Source organism: Stegastes partitus, unplaced genomic scaffold (genome assembly GCF_000690725.1).
Source record: "Stegastes partitus isolate 25-593 unplaced genomic scaffold, Stegastes_partitus-1.0.2 Scaffold1, whole genome shotgun sequence".
NCBI classification, from domain to species: Eukaryota; Metazoa; Chordata; class Actinopteri; family Pomacentridae; genus Stegastes; species Stegastes partitus.
In genome coordinates this window covers 455815-474789 of record NW_007577732.1, presented here as the reverse complement: position 1 = coordinate 474789, position 18975 = coordinate 455815, and the positions used below count along the sequence as shown (strand labels likewise).

General features: G+C 40.0%; 2 protein-coding genes across 4 annotated transcripts in view; both read left to right on the top strand.

The window, feature by feature from the left end:
* The window catches only part of LOC103369904 (delta-1-pyrroline-5-carboxylate synthase-like), a 9116-nt gene extending 3449 nt beyond the window's left edge, over nt 1–5667 (top strand). For both annotated transcript variants that reach the window (XM_008298875.1, XM_008298792.1), the window contains exons 8-17: nt 148–272; nt 374–518; nt 1274–1347; nt 2678–2777; nt 3224–3444; nt 3556–3693; nt 3785–3980; nt 4208–4329; nt 4539–4821; nt 4962–5667. In XM_008298875.1, the coding sequence (XP_008297097.1) occupies nt 148–272; nt 374–518; nt 1274–1347; nt 2678–2777; nt 3224–3444; nt 3556–3693; nt 3785–3980; nt 4208–4329; nt 4539–4821; nt 4962–5143 (1586 nt within the window). In that variant the 3' untranslated portion in view covers nt 5144–5667. The remainder of the gene's footprint in view (nt 1–147; nt 273–373; nt 519–1273; nt 1348–2677; nt 2778–3223; nt 3445–3555; nt 3694–3784; nt 3981–4207; nt 4330–4538; nt 4822–4961) is intronic.
* A 1860-nt stretch (nt 5668–7527) lies between these two features.
* Nucleotides 7528–18975, top strand: part of ate1 (arginyltransferase 1) — a 60476-nt gene continuing 49028 nt past the window's right edge. For both annotated transcript variants that reach the window (XM_008298681.1, XM_008298607.1), the window contains exons 1-5: nt 7528–7706; nt 15181–15244; nt 15390–15452; nt 15676–15779; nt 15997–16218. In XM_008298681.1, the coding sequence (XP_008296903.1) occupies nt 7607–7706; nt 15181–15244; nt 15390–15452; nt 15676–15779; nt 15997–16218 (553 nt within the window). In that variant the 5' untranslated portion in view covers nt 7528–7606. The remainder of the gene's footprint in view (nt 7707–15180; nt 15245–15389; nt 15453–15675; nt 15780–15996; nt 16219–18975) is intronic.

Genomic DNA, 18975 nt, shown 5'->3' with positions numbered 1-18975 from the left:
GATAGGCTCCAGCCCCCCCGCGACCCTAATGAGGATTAAGCGGGGTATACATGATGGATGGGTTTTCCTGATCAAGACAGAACCATAATAATAGGAGTTCTTTGGTTCCATTAAGGATTAAAAAGAAAAAATGTATAAATCCCACAGGCTTATTCGACAGTCCCCCAGGAACAGATGATGCCAAGCTCATTGATATATTCTATCCTGGAGACCAGCAGTCAATCACGTATGGTACCAAGTCCAGAGTTGGTATTGGCGGAATGGAAGCGAAGGTCAGTGTGACATACAGTATTTTTTCTCAATTTGTAAACAGGACAGAATTGATTCAGTCATAAAAAAGTTTCACTATACTCAATCATGTTGTGTGAATCAGGTGAAAGCAGCCCTTTGGGCACTACAGGGTGGGACCTCTGTCGTCATCGCCAACGGCACAGATCCTAAAGTCACAGGCCACGTCATCACAGACATTGTGGAAGGGAAGAAAGTTGGCACCTTCTTCTCTGAAGTGAAACCTGCAGGTACTGGGTGAAACCATCTAGAACAGGGGTTCTCAACTGGATCCAACGTGGGACCCACATTTTCCCGTGGTCATTAAGTCGCGACCCAATTTTTAAAAAAATTCAATATTCAGTACGTTTTCCTGTGCAGCATGCATTTCAGAGCATATAACCATGCATAGTAACTGGTACATGACAACTGCATGTACAAAATTGCACAAAATAAAAAAGGCCACAAAACAACATATTTTCAATCCATTTTGAGCAAAAAGGAGGACCTTAACAGCTGCACTTATTTTTCAGCCGGGGAGCATTCAGTCCGACCGACGGTCACACTGCTGTATCGGTGGTAGCGGCGGCGGCGGCGGCAGGGGGGGAGGCGGGAGGAATATTGGGAGATCAAAACTGATATCCCGATTCCAGCACAGCGAACGAATAGTTGGTTATTCGGGTCCAGTCCTAGTATGAAAATCCACATTTTAGATACCCCGGCTCATATTTGCACTTTGCCATCTTGCATCCCAACATCAACACAAACTTAAAATGAATGTCAAACTATGGTTACTGTGCCTGTCAAAATAAAAGTTTTGTCAAAATAAAAATAAGTCCAACCTGAGACGCACATTATATATTATTTAATTTTGACCAGCTGTTCGCGACCCACTTTTGGGTCGCGACCCACCAGTTGAGAACCCATGATCTGGAATGAATATTTGACACTCATGTTGTGGTTGCGTTTTTTTTATATTTTATGTGTGCATTGTTGACATGACCAGGCCCAACTGTGGAGCAGCAGACGGAGATGGCCCGGCATGCTGGCAGGACTCTGGCCTCCCTGCTTCCAGAACAGGTGAGTTTGGCAAAATGAAATAGGGATTCAACACACCAACAAGTTTGAAATACATGTTTCCATTTAAAAGTCACCAAAATGTACCGCATTTATCAGAGCCACAAACGGCAATAACAGTAAGAATCAACTGGTTTTCAACTTTCAGGCAGTCTATGAACAGGTACACAAAGCATTTCATTGTGCGTTATACCGTGTATAACATTTGTAACCAATGAAAGCCTTGAATCCTTGAACTAATAATTTGTGGCTTGTATTTTCATTGGTAAAATTTACCAAATTAAAGCTTAATGTTTTGATATTTCATGATTATCATGTTCTACACATACTAAACAATTGACAAAAAATCAGTAGTATGCACCAGCCAGATTCTGTGAAAAACCAACAATAAATAAATCAGTCCCCTTGTTGCAGCTGTAACAAATAGTCACATGACAAATTCAGGATTTTTTCAGCTAAACTGGGCTAAACTGCAGACTGTGTTCACAGAGAGCAGATGCGAGCAGATGTTTGTTGCCATAGGAGCATGGGAATGGATTAAAAATTTAATCAGTAAAATATCAATAGTAGTTAGAGCAACCTTTTTTTTCTTTCTTTTTTTTTTTTTTAACAGTTTTGGTAGCGCCTGTGAGCACTTACAAACATCTTGGACATGCATCATGATTTTTTTGATTTTTGTAAAATAAATATTCAGAGAAATTCTGCTTTTTTCCCCCCTCAGGATTATGGTGTTAAAACTTAGTTTTATTACACAAAAGATATTTTTGACTTCTCTCTACTTTTAGTCATGGTTGTGCTGTTTCCAAGGAGGTTCAGGACTTTATATTAGAGTGAAAAATAAGCCCACAGTAAGTAAAAATATGACAGGAACAAAAAATGTTCTGAGACTGCTTAGGGTTCAGAGGGTTTAAATGCTAATATTATCATGAAATGATTTTCTCTTGGTGTCTGCATTGTTTTTAGGCTCCATTGCAGTGGAATCATATATCTCACTAACACAGTGCAATAAGCATTCCTTTTTTTTGCAGTTCATGTATCACTGTCATATTAAGTTTTAATCCAACAAATTGTCATCAATGGATTTTTAGGGTAAGTCTCTTAAGTACAATATATTGATCCCAAAATATAATTCCTCATGTAATATAAAAGATTTTAAAATAGAGAGAGTATATCTTCATTAGTAGACAGCCAAACCTATCAACATCAAAATAGATTTTAAAAAAAGTTTTTCAATACAGGATGCATGGTGTCATCAAACTCAATATGTTTTACCTTGGCGTTGAAGTATTTATTTTTGCGCGTTTTATTTTAATGCCTATGTTTGTTTTTCCAGAGAGGAGAGATCATCTGCTGTCTTGCTGAGCTACTTACAGAGAAGAAAGACGAGATTCTCAGTGCCAACAGGAAAGACATGGAGATGGCAACGGTATCAGGTACAGAGGCAGAGAAAACTGCACTGATATTCTTAATGCACGGCTACATGCAGCGGTCGGACTCAAATATCACTCTCTGCCACGTGCAGCACTTTTTAAATTTTTTTTATTTATTTGACCTTTATTTTACCAGGTAAAAATGTTTGAGAACCAGTTCTCATTTGCAAACACTTCACTTCCACTTTGGGAATCTGACATGAAGGAGTCTTGGCTCAAAAAGTAGTAGTTAATAAATGTATAGTGTCAGTACATTAGCAAGAGTCATTCTGTGTGCCTGTACTGCAGGACAGCATAGCATAGTGAGTAAGTACTCTGCTTTAAGTGTTTGAAAGTTCTCACTTCTGCTTTACAATGTCTGTATTGAGAAAGGAAAAAGAAAACATCGTCTATATGGATCTACAGAGTACTGCATTGTCAGGGTTTTGATTTATTCTGTTTTCTCATAGGTCGTTTCTCCCAGGCTCTGATCAACCGCCTAAGTCTGTCTACTGCTAAGCTGAACAGCCTTGCAATTGGCCTGCGTCAGCTTGCTGTGTCCTCCAGGGACAGCGTAGGGAGAGTGCTGAGGAGGACGAGGGTGGCGAACAACCTGGAGTTGGAACAGATCACTGTCCCCATCGGTGTTCTGCTGGTCATCTTTGAGTCTCGTCCTGATTGTCTACCACAGGTAAGACCATCCCAGTGCTCATGTTGTAGATTTGATTATCATTCGATGGCAGTCTAACTCATGTTTTTACATTATTTTGGGTTTATAAAAAATGAAATTCATGTATTCCAGGTATCGGCTCTAGCCATTGCTAGTGGAAATGCTTTGCTCTTGAAGGGCGGTAAAGAAGCTTCCAACACCAATAAAATTCTACATCAACTCACTCAGGAAGCACTTTCAATTCATGGAGTAGCAGATGCCATTCAGCTGGTGAGACTAAAAGTCTTACATTATTGTTTCCCCATTATTATAGTATTGTTTCTATTAATTGTAAGGAACTGAAATTTACTTTGCTATGTAGGTGAGCACACGTGAGGAGGTTGAGGACCTGTGCAGACTAGACAAGATGATTGACCTCATCATTCCCAGGGGTTCATCCCAGCTTGTCCGGGACATCCAAAGGGCAGCTAAGGGCATTCCTGTGTTGGGCCACAGTGAGGGCGTCTGTCACGTCTACATAGACAATGATGCCAGCATTGACAAAGTTATTGATGTCGGTATGTGTTAACTGCATGTAGCTGTGAAGTTTTTTTTTGTTTGTTTTTGTTAATTACTGTGGGTTAGGAAAGTTTCACTGGATAAAACTGTTGTTTTCTTATCTTTTGTCTGAGAGCACCTAGCAGTTGTCGTTGCTCTTTTTTTTTTGTAATGGCCAAAGCTGTGGTTAAGTTTTTGCTGTAACCCATACCTGCTGAGTCAATATTAAAACTATGTTTCATTCTAGTCAGAGACTCCAAATGTGACTACCCTGCAGCCTGCAATGCCATGGAGACCCTCCTCATGCACAGAGATTTGCTGCGGACTCCTATATTTGACCAGATCATTGACATGCTGAGAACAGAACAAGTAAGAAACATGCACCAATACTTGAAGTATTACACATAAGTATGTTAAGTGTAAATTGTATCTTTTTAAATGTATTTTACATTTTGAATAAGGTCTAGAAATAGAAACAAGAGTTTGTCATTGAGCTTTTCTAAAGTATTTATTTTCTTATTTTTGATTGATTATGTCATTATTCTCGTAACAAATCACTGACTTTTGCTTTTCCTCAGGTAAAGATTCATGCAGGTCCCCGGTTTGCATCCTATTTAACTTTTAGCCCATCAGAGGTGAAGTCTCTGAGGACAGAGTATGGGGACCTGGAGTGCTGCATCGAGGTGGTAGACAGCATGCAGGATGCTGTCGACCATATCCACAAATATGGCAGCTCCCACACTGATGTCATTGTTACAGAGAATGAAGATACAGCCGAACAGTTTCTACAGCAGGTGGACAGCGCCTGTGTCTTCTGGAACTCCAGCTCTCGCTTTGCTGATGGCTACCGCTTTGGCTTAGGTATGTATGCTACTGGGCTTTGTCATGCATTTCAATGCTATGTAATACGGACAAACATATTGTTTTAAGGGATTCCATCTAACCTCCGACTGTGGTAAACACAAGGTAGAAGATTTAATTTCACACTGCTTATTTTGCAGGAGCTGAGGTTGGAATCAGCACGGCACGGATACATGCTAGAGGTCCAGTAGGTTTGGAGGGGCTTCTCACCACTAAATGGGTTCTTCGAGGCGAGGGACACACTGTGGCTGACTTCTCAGAGCAAGGCAGCATGAAATACCTTCATGAAAACATCCCTGTTCCCCAGGGCAGTTTTAGTTAGGTTGCCAAAAACCACAGCCATCAACAGAAGTCAGAGTAACAACTGTCTACCCCAAGTTCATTGAAAAGTTTGTGTCTGTCAGTGGCTAGCTGCTGCTTCATCACCTGTATCACTCCACAAAGTTCTTGGTTTGGTGAACCTGTGCATTAACGAGTGAATGTGTTTTTAAGATACATATCGATCTCCCGAGACATCGACTGGTTGTTAAATGACTGCTGAGGAAATTGTGTTGTGCTAAAAAGAAAAAAGAAGCTAATTCCCTTATACTGTATTGATAGTGCAATAGGTGAAACACAACATAGACAAACTCTTTCCAATGTAAGGTCTTTTTTTTATAACACCAGAAAAAAGAAATCATTGCCCCAGCTGTGATTTTCTAATTTATTTTTCTACATACAAACTCTCCCTTGGTGTTTTTGTAATTTACCGCGAGTGCTGTTTGTGCTGGATTATAGTTCATATTTCCTTTGCTGTCCTTCCTCTTTGCACAGATAATTTAATAAATACGCTGTACAGTTCTTTAATAATGAGTTTGTGTTTTATCTGTCACATCGTTAATACTGAAAAATCTGCCTCATAATTTTATTTTTTACATTTGCTTTTAGTGTAAAGTCTGATTTCAGGAACCACCCTAATTACGGTGAGTATTTACATATGATTTAAATATTTGTTTCTGTTGCAGCTACTGTTTGCATTGTGCAACACTTTAGCTTATTTCAGTGATCGAATGCATCTCTATACAATGCAGTGTTCAGTTCATTCTTTAGAATATATACAATATACAAGTAAGAATACCCATGTGCAATATCATTTAACTGTCAAATGATTCAAAATTGTAACACTTTACAATAATTGCATTAGTTCTACATTAAACAGTACAGTATTTTCTCTTAGAAACTAGCAGTTTAGATTTCCTATTTTAAAAATGCAGTCTATACAGTAGGAACTCAATGCAACAAAGTCTGTGCACCTTCCATTACTGAGATTTCACCTTTTTTTTTTTTAAAATGACAGACTCAACCCCTCTTCAGCACAAAGACGACCATTTATGGAGATATGTCCAGTCATTATACAGAGACAATCTTTTTCAGCTACTCTTTACTGGAGGGAATGTGTTGACTTTTCCCCTTAAAACACCCCAAAGGTGAACTGTTCTAGTCAAGTCAGTCAGTATACTTGGCCTGGTCACAGTTTTTACTGTCTTCATCTCTAGAAACTCTTGTGTGCTTTTGGTGTTTTGTTTTTGATTGTTTTATGCTGGAATAGTCCTCTTTTGCCAAGCTTCTGCAGACTTAGAGTCAGCCAGTAATTTGGTGTATACATAGGCCTTTGCTGTGCCATCTATGAATGTAAATCTCCTGATTGTTTTTTGTACTCATGGAGTTCCTAACCATCACAAACTCATCTGCATGCTTCACCATCAGGACTATGCATTCACTGTAATTGTCCTGACAAGGTTCATGCGAACATGCTGGAAAACATCTGAGCTAAACAAATGTGTCTAGGTCTCATCTGATCCAAGGATGTACTCCCATCATTCATCAGGTGTCTTTACATTTCGTTGGTCGGTTTTATACTGAAAGCAAAGTAAAGGTTTTTTCAGTGTACAAAGGCTGACATTATAAACCATTGTTCACACTGTCTCAGCAGTCACAGCAGCTCTGATTTCCATTGCTGACCTCAGTGCCAAATCTGAAGCACTTTCTTGTCAGTTTTTCAGCGCTAGATTGAGCAAAAGTGCACTGTCTGTGGGAACATTTTATGAAGTTGAACACTGCAGCTCTTATTCATGCCACAATGACTTGTTCTATACCTCGTGATTACAGTTGCAACTGTGTTTCCTTTTATTTTTGGTTAGTTGTTGATCTTCATGTATCCTTTCCTGTCTTACAATCAAATTTTTCAATTCCTATGGCAGTTCTTTTCCATCTGAAGTCCTGATGCAGACATACAGATGGACACAGACCAAAGGGTCCAAACTTATCCAATCATTTTCCAACTGTTTTTTTTTTCATGCAATTAACTGAATTAGAAATCACACATGCACGTTTGTTAACAGTGATCACAAGTTTTCTAACTTTCGCGTCAGTGATCACAAGTGTATTCACTTGTGTTACATTGGATGTCTACTTTGGGTCTTGTAGATCCTTTAAATGTTTTTTTTTTTTTTTTTTTAATGTTTGTAAGAGGAAATGCTCCACTTGTGGGAGGTGGTGTAATTCTGAAATTTGATATTTAAGGGATTTACAACATGAGTGGCCCGACATCTGCTGTACACTGTAAATTATACATAAACTCAAGCTATAGCACAAAGATCGTCCTATTAGAGATATTTATCAAAGCTCCTACTGCTTCTGAACGCAGCACCGGTGACGTCTAGCCTGTGGGCGGGGTCTGGTATCCAGCAGCACTGGCCAGGTCACTCGGCGAACTCAGCTGCTGTCAGCCGTCTGATTATCAAAGATGGCAGGAAACAAGTCTTACACTATTGTAGAATATTTCGGCGGGGATGATGGCTACCGCTGTGGATACTGTAAAAACCAAATAGGAAACTTTTCTCATGGTAAGTGTATCATGAAGTGGAAGCAGACGATAGGGGGCTTGTGCTAACGAGCTAGCTCCGTCTACTTGCTGGAATAGGTTGGCAACAAGCCTAGCTAATGTTGGCACAGTCTAGTCTTAATGTCAGTAGATTTGATTGTATTTTATCAGCTGTACGCAACATCACGTCCTACAAAGTGTGCACATTACTTAGCCTCAATTTAACGTTACTTGTGTCGTCCAGTGTCATAACCTAGCTCAGTTTTTAGCCATTAGCATCCTAATGCTCAGCTTTTTTTCATTCTAGGAAACAGCTTAAGACATTCGTAGAATAAAGTGAGTGACGATAATGACCGTAGTGTTCAAGTATTAATCTGTTGGGTGTTGATGTTTAACTCAGACTTAACCTTGGACATGTTAACATCTATACCAGCGCCAAGCTAACTAATGAACACCAACGTTATAAGCAGAGCAGGAAAAGGAAGCAGGGTTGTTCTCAGGAGCGAAAGTACATCTCGTTTGATGAAAAGTCGAGCAAACGCATAATGTGGTACTGTATATTTCCAGGCCTTGAACTATTGTTACGTGCAGCCAGATACGGAAGGGAACACAATGTTACTGTGGGCATTATGGTTAGTTCAACGAAGCTTTAGATACAGCACTTTGTCACATTTCTAGAACTGGCTGTGGGTTTTTTTTTTCTCTGGTGGATTGCAATATGAGCTCAGTGGTTCAGTAAGTTCAGCAGCAGTGTAAACACGAGACTAAATATGAGACAGAGGTTTTCTAAAATGCTGACACAGAGGACAGTATGTTTGCAACATGTACTATATGCCATTTGAAATAAATATGCTACAGTGGCAGCAGAGATAAAACACTGGTGCAATTTGAGAGTTTTCTCATTTTGTTGTAGTTATTTTGAATTCTGGTCTGTCTTTGGCTTCTGTCTGTGGCTTAAGCTGATGCAGGATGGCTCTGCTTAGCTCTAATGGAAATCTTCTCTTCCTGGACCAGTTGTGAGTGGTTGTGGCCTAGTCTCCCTTCCAAGTAAAGTGATGTGTTTTTTTTTTTTTTTAAACCTGGATTTCTCTTTGTCTAATTCCCAGACTGTATAGCTGTCAAATGCAAAGCCTGCCATCCTTTGACTTTCTTATTTATGCTGTAGCTGGCAATAACTCTTCTCTTTATATCTCATATTTGCCACATACTCAATCAGTGTTACCTTTCTTTTATATTTGTTTGCTTAGATTGGGGTGAAAATCTTCTTGTTTGACGTTAGCTTATTTTATCTCTTTTTGGGTTACCCTTCTGTCAGATGTAAAAAGAAGGGAAAAAAATAGTGTTGCTTCTAATTCTGTTAATTGTAATCTGTTTATGAATTAGACATCCTAATTGTAGTTTTTTCCCATTGAGATTCTTGCCATCCTTTGACTTTCTTGTTTATACTGTTGCTAGCAATAACAGGATTCACTGACAGCATCACACATATTATAACAAAAATACTGTCATTTTGCAATAAGTGGGAAGAGCTATTCTTAAGAGAGTTTTTCGGTGGCAGCTTCGTGCAGCAAATCAAATGGCAGTTTCTGTTTAAATGGAATTAATTCTGCAAAGCATTTTCAACAGTCTCCAAAAAGTCCAGTGCCAGGAACCTTCCTTGAAGTTCAGTTAGGTGACCCTAACGTGAAGAGTTTATGAGCATTCTACTAATTTGAAAGAACTTATGTTCATGGTATTGCATTTTTAAAAGATTCGCCTTAGTTTCAGAGCTATAAAAAAGAAGCTGTAAGAAGATGGGAAGGGATTTTCTGCTGGGGACAGAATGGTGCTGTTGCGCTGAGGTTATCAGAGGTGAAACAGGTTGACTATAATTAGGTTTCAGCCAGATCTTAATGCAGTCAATGAGCAATTGGGCTCGCAGTCTGCAGACGAGAGCTGTTGTCTAATCTAAGATAAGGGTGGTAATCTGGATAAGGTGACATCATGCGGGCATGGGAGGTTCTGGGGAAGAAGGAAGACTTTACTGCATGTGTAACTCTTGTAAGTACCCAGTGTAGGTGTTTTAAGGTTAAGCTTTTCCTATGTTGGTACAGATTGAGTGAAAGCATACCAGATGCACAGCTCTAGAAATCACTGTGTCATTTAAGGCCACTTGGATTCAGCAAACAATGATGGAGTGATTATCAGCTATATGAGTAAATGTACTGTTGACTTTTTAAACAGGTGCACCATAAGGTTGTGTTTTCCTCAGTGTGATGTTATCAGCTGGGTTGTCAAATACAAAACAAATGTGAATGCAGACTACAGAGCACAACATCTGCCCTCTCCTGTGTCGTTGTGTCTGTCACGTCTCAGTGGAGGCCGAAGAATGTATCAGGTGTGAATGATGGGAAGGTGCTCCTGTTGTACCGTGAAGATGGCAGCTGTTGCACTCACATCCAGCTCACATACTCCTTTATTAACTCTAGAAATAATTTGACATATTATATTTTAGACTTGTGACTTTCTGCCCAACTAGTTATCAGGATGTTTTATTAAACAGGTGTTTGGTTGCTGTGCCATTAAATTGATCATGACCTGTTTTTCTTAATGTACTCTTAAAAGTTAAAAGGAAGGGGTCATTTGTTTTGTGTTATTAACTCTGCATATTCCAACTGAAGCCTGTTCAGTACTTTCTATATAGAACACTGATTTATTTCATTTGACAACTTGACATCTCTGTAATTGCTGAGGTCTTGAGAATTTTGTGACAAAAACATGTGGTTGAAGGTCAGCAACTTCTTAGAGACTAAATCTGGGGTGGTTATAACTGCCCAAGAATCTTAAATTACAGATATAGGCTGCTTATTTTCTCGAGCTCTTGTTTATCTTGGTATCATCATGAATAATCCAAGTAGGTCTCCGTTCACTGTGTAATTGTTGTTTTTCTGTTCTCTTCTTCAGAGATTGTCTTCAGTTGGAGGATAACAGTGGCAACTTTCAATGTGGTTGTAAAATTGCCCGTATAATAACCAGTTTTGTTGCTGAGTTGTATTCTCAAGAACTATATAAATTAAAGCCGCAAGCGGCATTGGTCGGGTCCTCGCTTCCCGCTGGAGTGCGACTGAGACAGTTGGTGCTTGGCGCCAATTTACTCTTTTGTGCATCCCGACCTGCTACACAGGCCCACTGAATCTTGTAGGTGTAGATGAAACGGCCTTCCGACTGTATCCCGTTGAATGTGGAAAACACCAAAAGTGGCCGAAATGGCCATTGATCAAAATTGGACGGGCCGCCATTTCCAAACCGGGCCTCATCTGCGGAGCTTTTTGATAACTTTTAATCACCACGTCGTGTAGTTTGTGCTGGCCAAATTTCAGGTGTGTACGACTTACCCCCTAGGAGGAGATAGATTTTGATTGAGATCTGAGCCATAAATGGCCGATTTTCACCATAAATGGTCGATTTTCAGTGGTGAGCCTCCATTTTTTTCAAAATGGCCGACTTCCTGTTGAGTTTTGGGTATGTGTTCTTGAGGCTTTTTTGTGCGTCTGGAGTTGCTACATGTGTGTGCCGAATTTTGTGGCTGTACGTGAAAGTGTGTTCGGGGGCCCATTTTTTGTAATTTTGTAGGGGGCGCTATTGAGCCATTTTGCTATTGAGGTGAGTATTTCCCCCTAATTATAAAATTTTTCGCCAGGTCTGATGTGTGTGGCGAGTTTGGTGAGTGTGTGAGTACGTTGTGTACCTCAAAAACGCGTCTCTTTGCGCGAATAATAATAACCTCTAGCAATTCCAATAGGGTCTTCGCACCCTTTGGTGCTCGGACCCTAATTAAAGCCGCACGTGACATTGGACAGGTCTTCGCACTTCCACGCCTGTTGGACACGGCGCGAGTTAAGGTGCAGCACACATTGGGGCAAAGCTACAATCACCTAACCTTAACCCTTTTCTCATAAAACATTTCATGCTGTTAGGTATTACAGTTGTGCAGAATGCTGTCCTTGCGCCGTTTGTTCACTAGATGGAGCTCTGACTCCATTCAATCTTCAGTCCTCACTATGTCTCCTCAGTAGTAGAGGAGAAAGCTGCAGCCAGAGTGGTTTAAAGGGCCGCCACGGACACACCGTTTGACAAAACGCCACAATTTTTGGTGTAAGTCATTATCAATGTCTAAAGGCTCACCTCATTCCATTTGAGGTTAATATGGTCAACCTGCTAATAATAGCACATAAAAGTGTAAACATGTCTTTTCCCATTGCCAGCAGGTGTCGCTGTAACTGTGAATGGATACTGGCATATGGGATTAATCAGGGCAGGACTGTGATGAAGTGTGTAAAGTCTGAGGCAGATTGGAGAATGTACAGCAGGGGTCTCGAACTCAGCATCAAGCTCTGCAGAAGCCTGATAACGATCCTGATCATTTGAATCAGGTGTGTTGGAAGAAGGAAACATCTAAAACTTGCAGGATTGCAGCCCTCGAGGACTGGAGTTCGAGACCCCTGATGTACAGGGTCGTTAAACATGCTTTCTTTGTGATGGTGAAGGATCAAAAATCAGGGCTGCCACAGCCACGCCCTTCAATGAAATGCAGAGCTTTTAAGAAATTTTTACCTTCAAATTGTACTCTACATGCGACCCGAAATTCAGTGCTCTGTGGTTTACTCCCTAGGAGGAGTGTGCTCAGGGTGGAGAAACGAAAAATCCAAAATGGCGGACTTCCTGTTGGGTTTAGGTGAATGGCCCCCAGGCTTTTTTGTTCATCTGAATGTCCTGGATATGTCCAGCAAATTTCATGGATGTAAGTGAAACGTGCTGGCCATAGTATTAGTTACAAATGTACATGACAGTGTAAAACACATGCTTTCCTATTGCCAGCAGGTGGCACTATGACTGTGAATGAATATTGCCATATGGGTTTCATCAGGGCAGGACTGTGATCAAGTATGTAAAGTTTGAGGCAGATTGGAGCATGTACAGGGTCATTAGACACACTTCCTTTGTGATGGCGAATCATCATGATTCAGAGGGCCGCCATTGCCACGCCCTCAGACTTTTGCGGAGTGTTTTGATAACTTTCAATCACCAAGCCCTGTTGTATGCGTTGGCCAAATTTGAGGGGAGTAAGAGTTAACCCCTAGGAGGAGATAGATTTTGAATATGACAAAAATCACAAAAAAATTCCACAGTTATTTCAAAATGGGAGACTTCCTGTTGAGTTTACAGTATGGGTCCAACAAGCTTTTTTGTGCGTCCTGATGTGTTACATATGCCTACCAAATTTTGTAAACGTCAGCTAAACGTCCTGCGGGGGCTAATAGATAAATTGCTGCAGGGGGCACTATTGAGCCATTTGCCAGACAGGCACACATTGTCTGTCGTTGAGCTGATAGTGACTCGTATGCCAATTTTGGTGAATTTATGAGCATTCCAACGCTGTCAAAAAGTCCTTTCCTTGTCATAGCAACTATTTGTCGCCATGGCAACACTGTTGCTTGAAAACGCAAAAGTTTCACGCTGTAGCATCGTCGCATGTGGAAAGACTTAGCTGGCCAATTTTAGAAATGATCACACAAAGTTTGGAGCAATGGCACATGTAAGTGTAATGCCTAAAACAGCCTGTTGCCAATAGGTAGTGCTATGACTGTAAATGGATTTTGGCAGATGGATGTGATCAAATATATAGAGTTTAGGGCAGATTGGAGCATGTACAGGGTAGTTAGACATGCTTCCTCTTTCATGGCAAAGGATCAAAAATCAGAGGGCCGCCGTGGCCACGCCCTTTGACCTTTGCAGATGATATTGATAACATTTTACCTTTAAGGCGTATTCTACATGCTACCCACATTTCAGCGCTCTGTGACTTACCCCCTAGGAGAAATTAGCTCAGGTTGGACAAACGAACAATCCAAAATGACGGACTTCCTGCTGGGTTTAGGGTGTGGCTGTCGCTGACTTTTTTGTTTGTCCTGACCTCCTCCATATACCTACCAAATTGCGTAGGTCTAGGTCAAACGTGCTTCAGATGAGACACTATTGAAGTTTTCAAGGTGGCGCTGTGGAGCCATTTTTGTATTGAGGTGTGTATTTCCCCCTAATTATAACATTTTTCACGGGGTCTGACGTATGTGCCAAGTTTTGTGCATTTTCGAGAACGTTTAGGACCTGAAAAACGTGTTTCTTTGTGACAAAGAAATAATGACATAGCAGTTCCAATAGGGTCCTACGCACTGTAGTGCTCGGACCCTAATAAGTAAAAGCTGTATTGCTTTTGATCTGGTGTGATTTTAATGGTGTTTGTTTAGTTTTTTTGCCAGTGAAGGACTCATTTACTGCTATATGCTAATTTTCCTAATGATAACAAAGCGATAGCCTGTTTAGATGAACCACTGACTATGATTTGGGATACACAGTGTATGGAAAACCAAATATTTTGATGTTCTCTGATGATCAGATGTTGTGATATTCAAATCTTATCTTTTTTATTTATATAAAGGATGTTTTTATAGACAAGTTTCATGGTTACAAGCCCCTTAACTGGTGGTCCAATAAAGATAATAGCTCTTGAATCCTGTTAATCTTCTAATAAGGAAAGCCTGTGGTCCTGCTGATGTATTTGTTGGCCATTCATCTCCCATTTACTGCTTCAGTGCCGTAATAGATCACACCATAATGTCTCCTTGTCTCTGTGGACTCTAGCTAAGCACCGTTCTCCTGGGACATGGACTATTATACTCAAACTTGGTGTGTGTTGTGTAAACTGTTATACAGTCGTTTCCCTCGGTTGTCTCAGATGTAAACCAATAGTCGTCTTGCTGGAGAGGCTTACATTTTGGTGGGCGTGCTTGTGCAGACTGTGTATACGGTGGCAGAAGGGAAGGTCAGGAGTTGAAAGGGGTAGCTCAGATCTCAGTTCTGGGAAGAGGCATCTGCTGTGGCTACAAATAATAAATTTGTATGTCTCCACTGGGGCCTTAAAGTGCTGTGGGAATGCTTCTTTGGGGATGCTGTGATTTACTCTGGAACAAAAGTTTGGACCTACTATCAGACTCTGAAGCAGCTTCTTGATAAAACTGCACCTCGCTTGTGCACATGTTTCCTGTTTCAACTTTTTTTTCAGTCAGTTGTGAACAGAGTCTGACTATTTCAAAACCCCTTTCTGACAGTTTCTAATTTAATTCTTGTCAAGTTAGACATTAAATGGTACACTCTCATTAAGAATTTCTTCTTATTTGAGTCTTTTTTTTTTTCATAAATTCAATCTGCAGACATGGATTAGAAACTTAAGGCTTTGTAGTCCCTTCTTGAGGACTTAACTTGCATCAGAGCTCACAATGAGAATTTGTTGTGGGATTGTTTGATCTTTGCTGTGATTTCTAGTATGAATGTGAGGCTTTTCATAGCAACAGCACCCTCGCAATCGTGTTTTCTGATTTTGATCCGTTAAAGCAACGCATAAAATGGTATGAATTCAATTAAAGATTTCAAGGAAATGATGTTCCTTTTGTTTTCTACAGGGATGTGGTCCCACACCATGACAGTACAAGACTACCAAGACCTCATAGATCGAGGATGGAGAAGGTGAATTGTTGTTGTTTCACCCAATCCCTGCTTACGTGCCTTGTGATGTTTCTCATTCAATATAGTTTAAAAAATAATAGTGTGGATGCTTCAAGTCTATAGTAATGTATTTTATAGTAAAGGTTGTCCATGCTTTTCTTTTCAGAAGTGGGAAATATGTTTATAAGCCCATACTGAAGAAGACATGCTGTCCGCAATATACCATCAGGTAATTGTATTAATTTATTCATCAGAATTTTCTCTGTAGTTTCATGCTGCAGGTAACGTCAGATCTGACAAGACCAGACAAACATGAAACACATGAGGATGAGCTATGGTAGTTTGTTGTTAAATATTCTGTTAAATGTTTTCTATAACAGCAGCAATATATAATATGTTGTTTCAAGTTGTTTTAACCAGTTTTCTCCCTTTATCTCATATTCTCTGTCAAGATGTCATGCACTGAAATTCCAGCCTTCCAAATCCCACAAGAAAATCCTGAAGAAGATGAGCAAATTTATTTCCAAAGGGGAACTGCCAAAAGGAGAGGATAATGGTGAGAGTATGTATATGTAGTCTAATAGTATAATAGTTTTTAATGCATGTGTAATATTTAGTGTTCTATATGGAGTCAGTACTTGGTCTGCATCTCTGTCACAGTGTTCAGTTAACATTACAGTTAGACCTGGGCACTGACCCAGAACAGTGTTGGTACTGTGGCTCTGTAGTACACTTTGTTCCGGTGTAAGCGGTATTGATTATGTTCCTTGCAGGGGAGCCAATGGACTCAGGGTGTGGGGAGGCAGGCCCACGGGAGCCAAGCAAAGTGAAGTGTCCTGCTATCAAAGATATTCAGAACGAAGTAGCAGAGTGTCCAGCTATCATAGAGGGTCAGACGAAGGCAGGGGATGCTGCACCTACAGGCTCAGAAACATCACAGAAGGATCCAGTGTCTGTTCCAGATGTGAGAACAGCAGCCGCAGCTCCTAAACCAGGTAAGAAATATTATTCCCTTTCAAATGACTGACAATCAGTGCTGTTCTTGATAGTTTTAAAACTAGTGTAATAAAGTAATAGCAATTTATTAATAATGTAATTACAGTTTCCCATCTTGTAATATCTTATCCATTACTTTTGCTTTCCCATATCAGAACAGCTCTAGATTTTCTTTTTCAATTAATCAGGCCTGTCACAATCATGAAATTCTAGTTGACCTCAGTATTTTTATCAGTGCATTTTTTTGTTTACTTCAGTTTATTGCCACAGATGTTTTTCTTTAGTATCACCAGTAATTGTTGTTGACATCAGTCGCTTTTGTCACCAGTCATCGGTCAGCTGCAGTCAACTCTACAGTTCCTAACATTGGTGGCTACAGCATAATTTAACTCTGTTACATGTAAAAATTTCCAAAGACCTAAGGCTTCAGTAGTCGAGGACTTCAAATTATCACCGAACAAAACACTGGTTTGACATAAAGTGCCTTGAGATAAACAGTTGCTATTAAACCTCAACAAAAGAGGAGTGTGCAAATGAGGAAAGATTATGTAGATGTTAGAAATATTATATTTCTTTTAGTTGCATCCACTGTTTTTATACAGGTGAATGGAAACGATTCTCATGAAAATGAAAAATAATCACCTTTAGTTCAAAAAATTTCAATCAGACGCTGATGTAATAATTGTGGCAGACCCACGATGAATATAGAGCTACAGCAATTAGTTAATCAAACAAAATTTGATAATTACTTGGCTTTAATGCCAAGTTTCAGCTTCCCAAATATGAAAATGTAAAGCATTTGTTACTCAGGTTGGATATTAAACTAAATATTTTTGGGATTTGGACATTTGTAAACAGACATTTCCACACATTTTCTTCATTTTTAACAGTTAATAATAATAAAAAATATTCAGATTATTTGATCTAAATGATTATTAGTTGTAGCTCTACATGAATCCATAAATAGCTTATGCAAGTGTACCCTGACTCTTCCAGCTGTAGTGTGAATGTGACACTGCAGCAGCTGCAAACATCACTCTGCAGTGAGTGGCTGCAGAAAAGTCTATGGCTACATAATGTCAGATTGAATAATGACATAGTGACAAAATGATCATTCTATCCATTATTAAGTATCACTGGGTGCTCAGGAGTGCCCTGGAAAGTCCTTAATGTAATTTGGAACATGGCCATTTTGTTTTTTTTTAAGTAATCAATAAGTATCTCTTGAGTCAGTGCAGAATTTTACGGGTAGCCTGTGTAGATTGGCAAGTACCGGAGGAATCTGATAATGTTTTTTTGGTTTGTGTCAATGTCTGACTAAGCAGTGTTCTGTACCAGTTGGAGTTAGTGAAAGGAGCTCTGACTGATGCAGGTATAAAATTTGTAGCAGTAAAAGGAACAAATAATGCCTGTATGATCTTATACAAATCAGTGGCAGACAGGAATGATCTAATTTAGGTGATTTGTTTCAGTTGAATGACTATATTTATGAACAGATTAATCCAGTGCTCAATAATTGACTATCTAACAGGGACTTTATACAGTACACAACCCCTCAATAAAGAAGGCAGGTTATTGGCCACAATAAATTATCCTAAATTACATCTGTGACTTGTGTAAAGCTTCCCTCCTAATTGAATTCAGCTTCTTCTACTTAATAGTAGTGGAGTTTGTCTTGTTGCTATAATTCATGCTGTCTCTCCCTGACCAAAGTAGCCTCATTCTGTCCGCTGTTCTGCTGTAGCTTAAAGCACCACTGTTTGCCAGTGGGTGTCACTGTTCACCTTGTAACGGGCTCCACTGTGCATCAACTTGGAGAATGAAGGAGGGCGAGTGTCTGGTTTGGACTTATCTGTCATGTTCTCCTCCTTACTCTCCAGCACAGGATATCCACACTGCCAACTCACAGTAATGAATTAATAACACTCACAGTGAAGCGATAATAAACTCCCATTAGATACAGGAAGCAACACTTCTAACAGCGTGTTCATGTTTCATGCCTCAACTGCTTCTTTCCTTTCAAAAGTCTAATGAGAACAGCACCCACAGCCATTCACGAAAAGGCAAGAGCGTACATTGGAGCAGAAAAAGCTTGGTACTAGCACAGACTGATCCAGATGCAGATCCTTCTCATTATTGTGTCAGAAATAACTAGCCATTTCGTCAGAGTGGAAGCAAATAAGATTTAATATAGTGAGCCAGTGGTTCTCCACTGCCCCCTTGTTCACCTTCTACAGAAAACACCTGGGTATATCCTTACTCTACTTTTGTGACTGGAACGCTTTATAACTTGAGCAGGTTCCAGTTCTAATTTGAGGAAAACATGACTCTCCATGTTTGCAATATAGTAGACATAGCAAAATATAAGCTTAACCTGTTTAACTGCAGGAAGTGCCTTCTATTAAGTGACACTTTACACCCATGTCAGTATTTGAGTGGCTGCTCACAGGTGGTGGCATCCTCCTCCCACAGTAAATACATTTTGACTTGCTTTGTACATGTTTTCGTACTATTAAGCAGTATGCCACATTTCTAGACAGTTCATGCTGAGCGTGTCTTGTGAAAGTCATATTCGTGCTCGGGAAGCAAGGAAAGTAGGCTGTCATAGCTTTTATGAAGTGCTGACTGCTGGAGCGGGAGCATCTTTCTTCCACAGGAACTTATCTGTCAGACTTTATCTTCGCCGCGGCCGTCCTCAGGAGCACCTGGGTCTACATGTGAGAGACTGAGAGAGAAAGTATGTGTTTGTAGTGAGA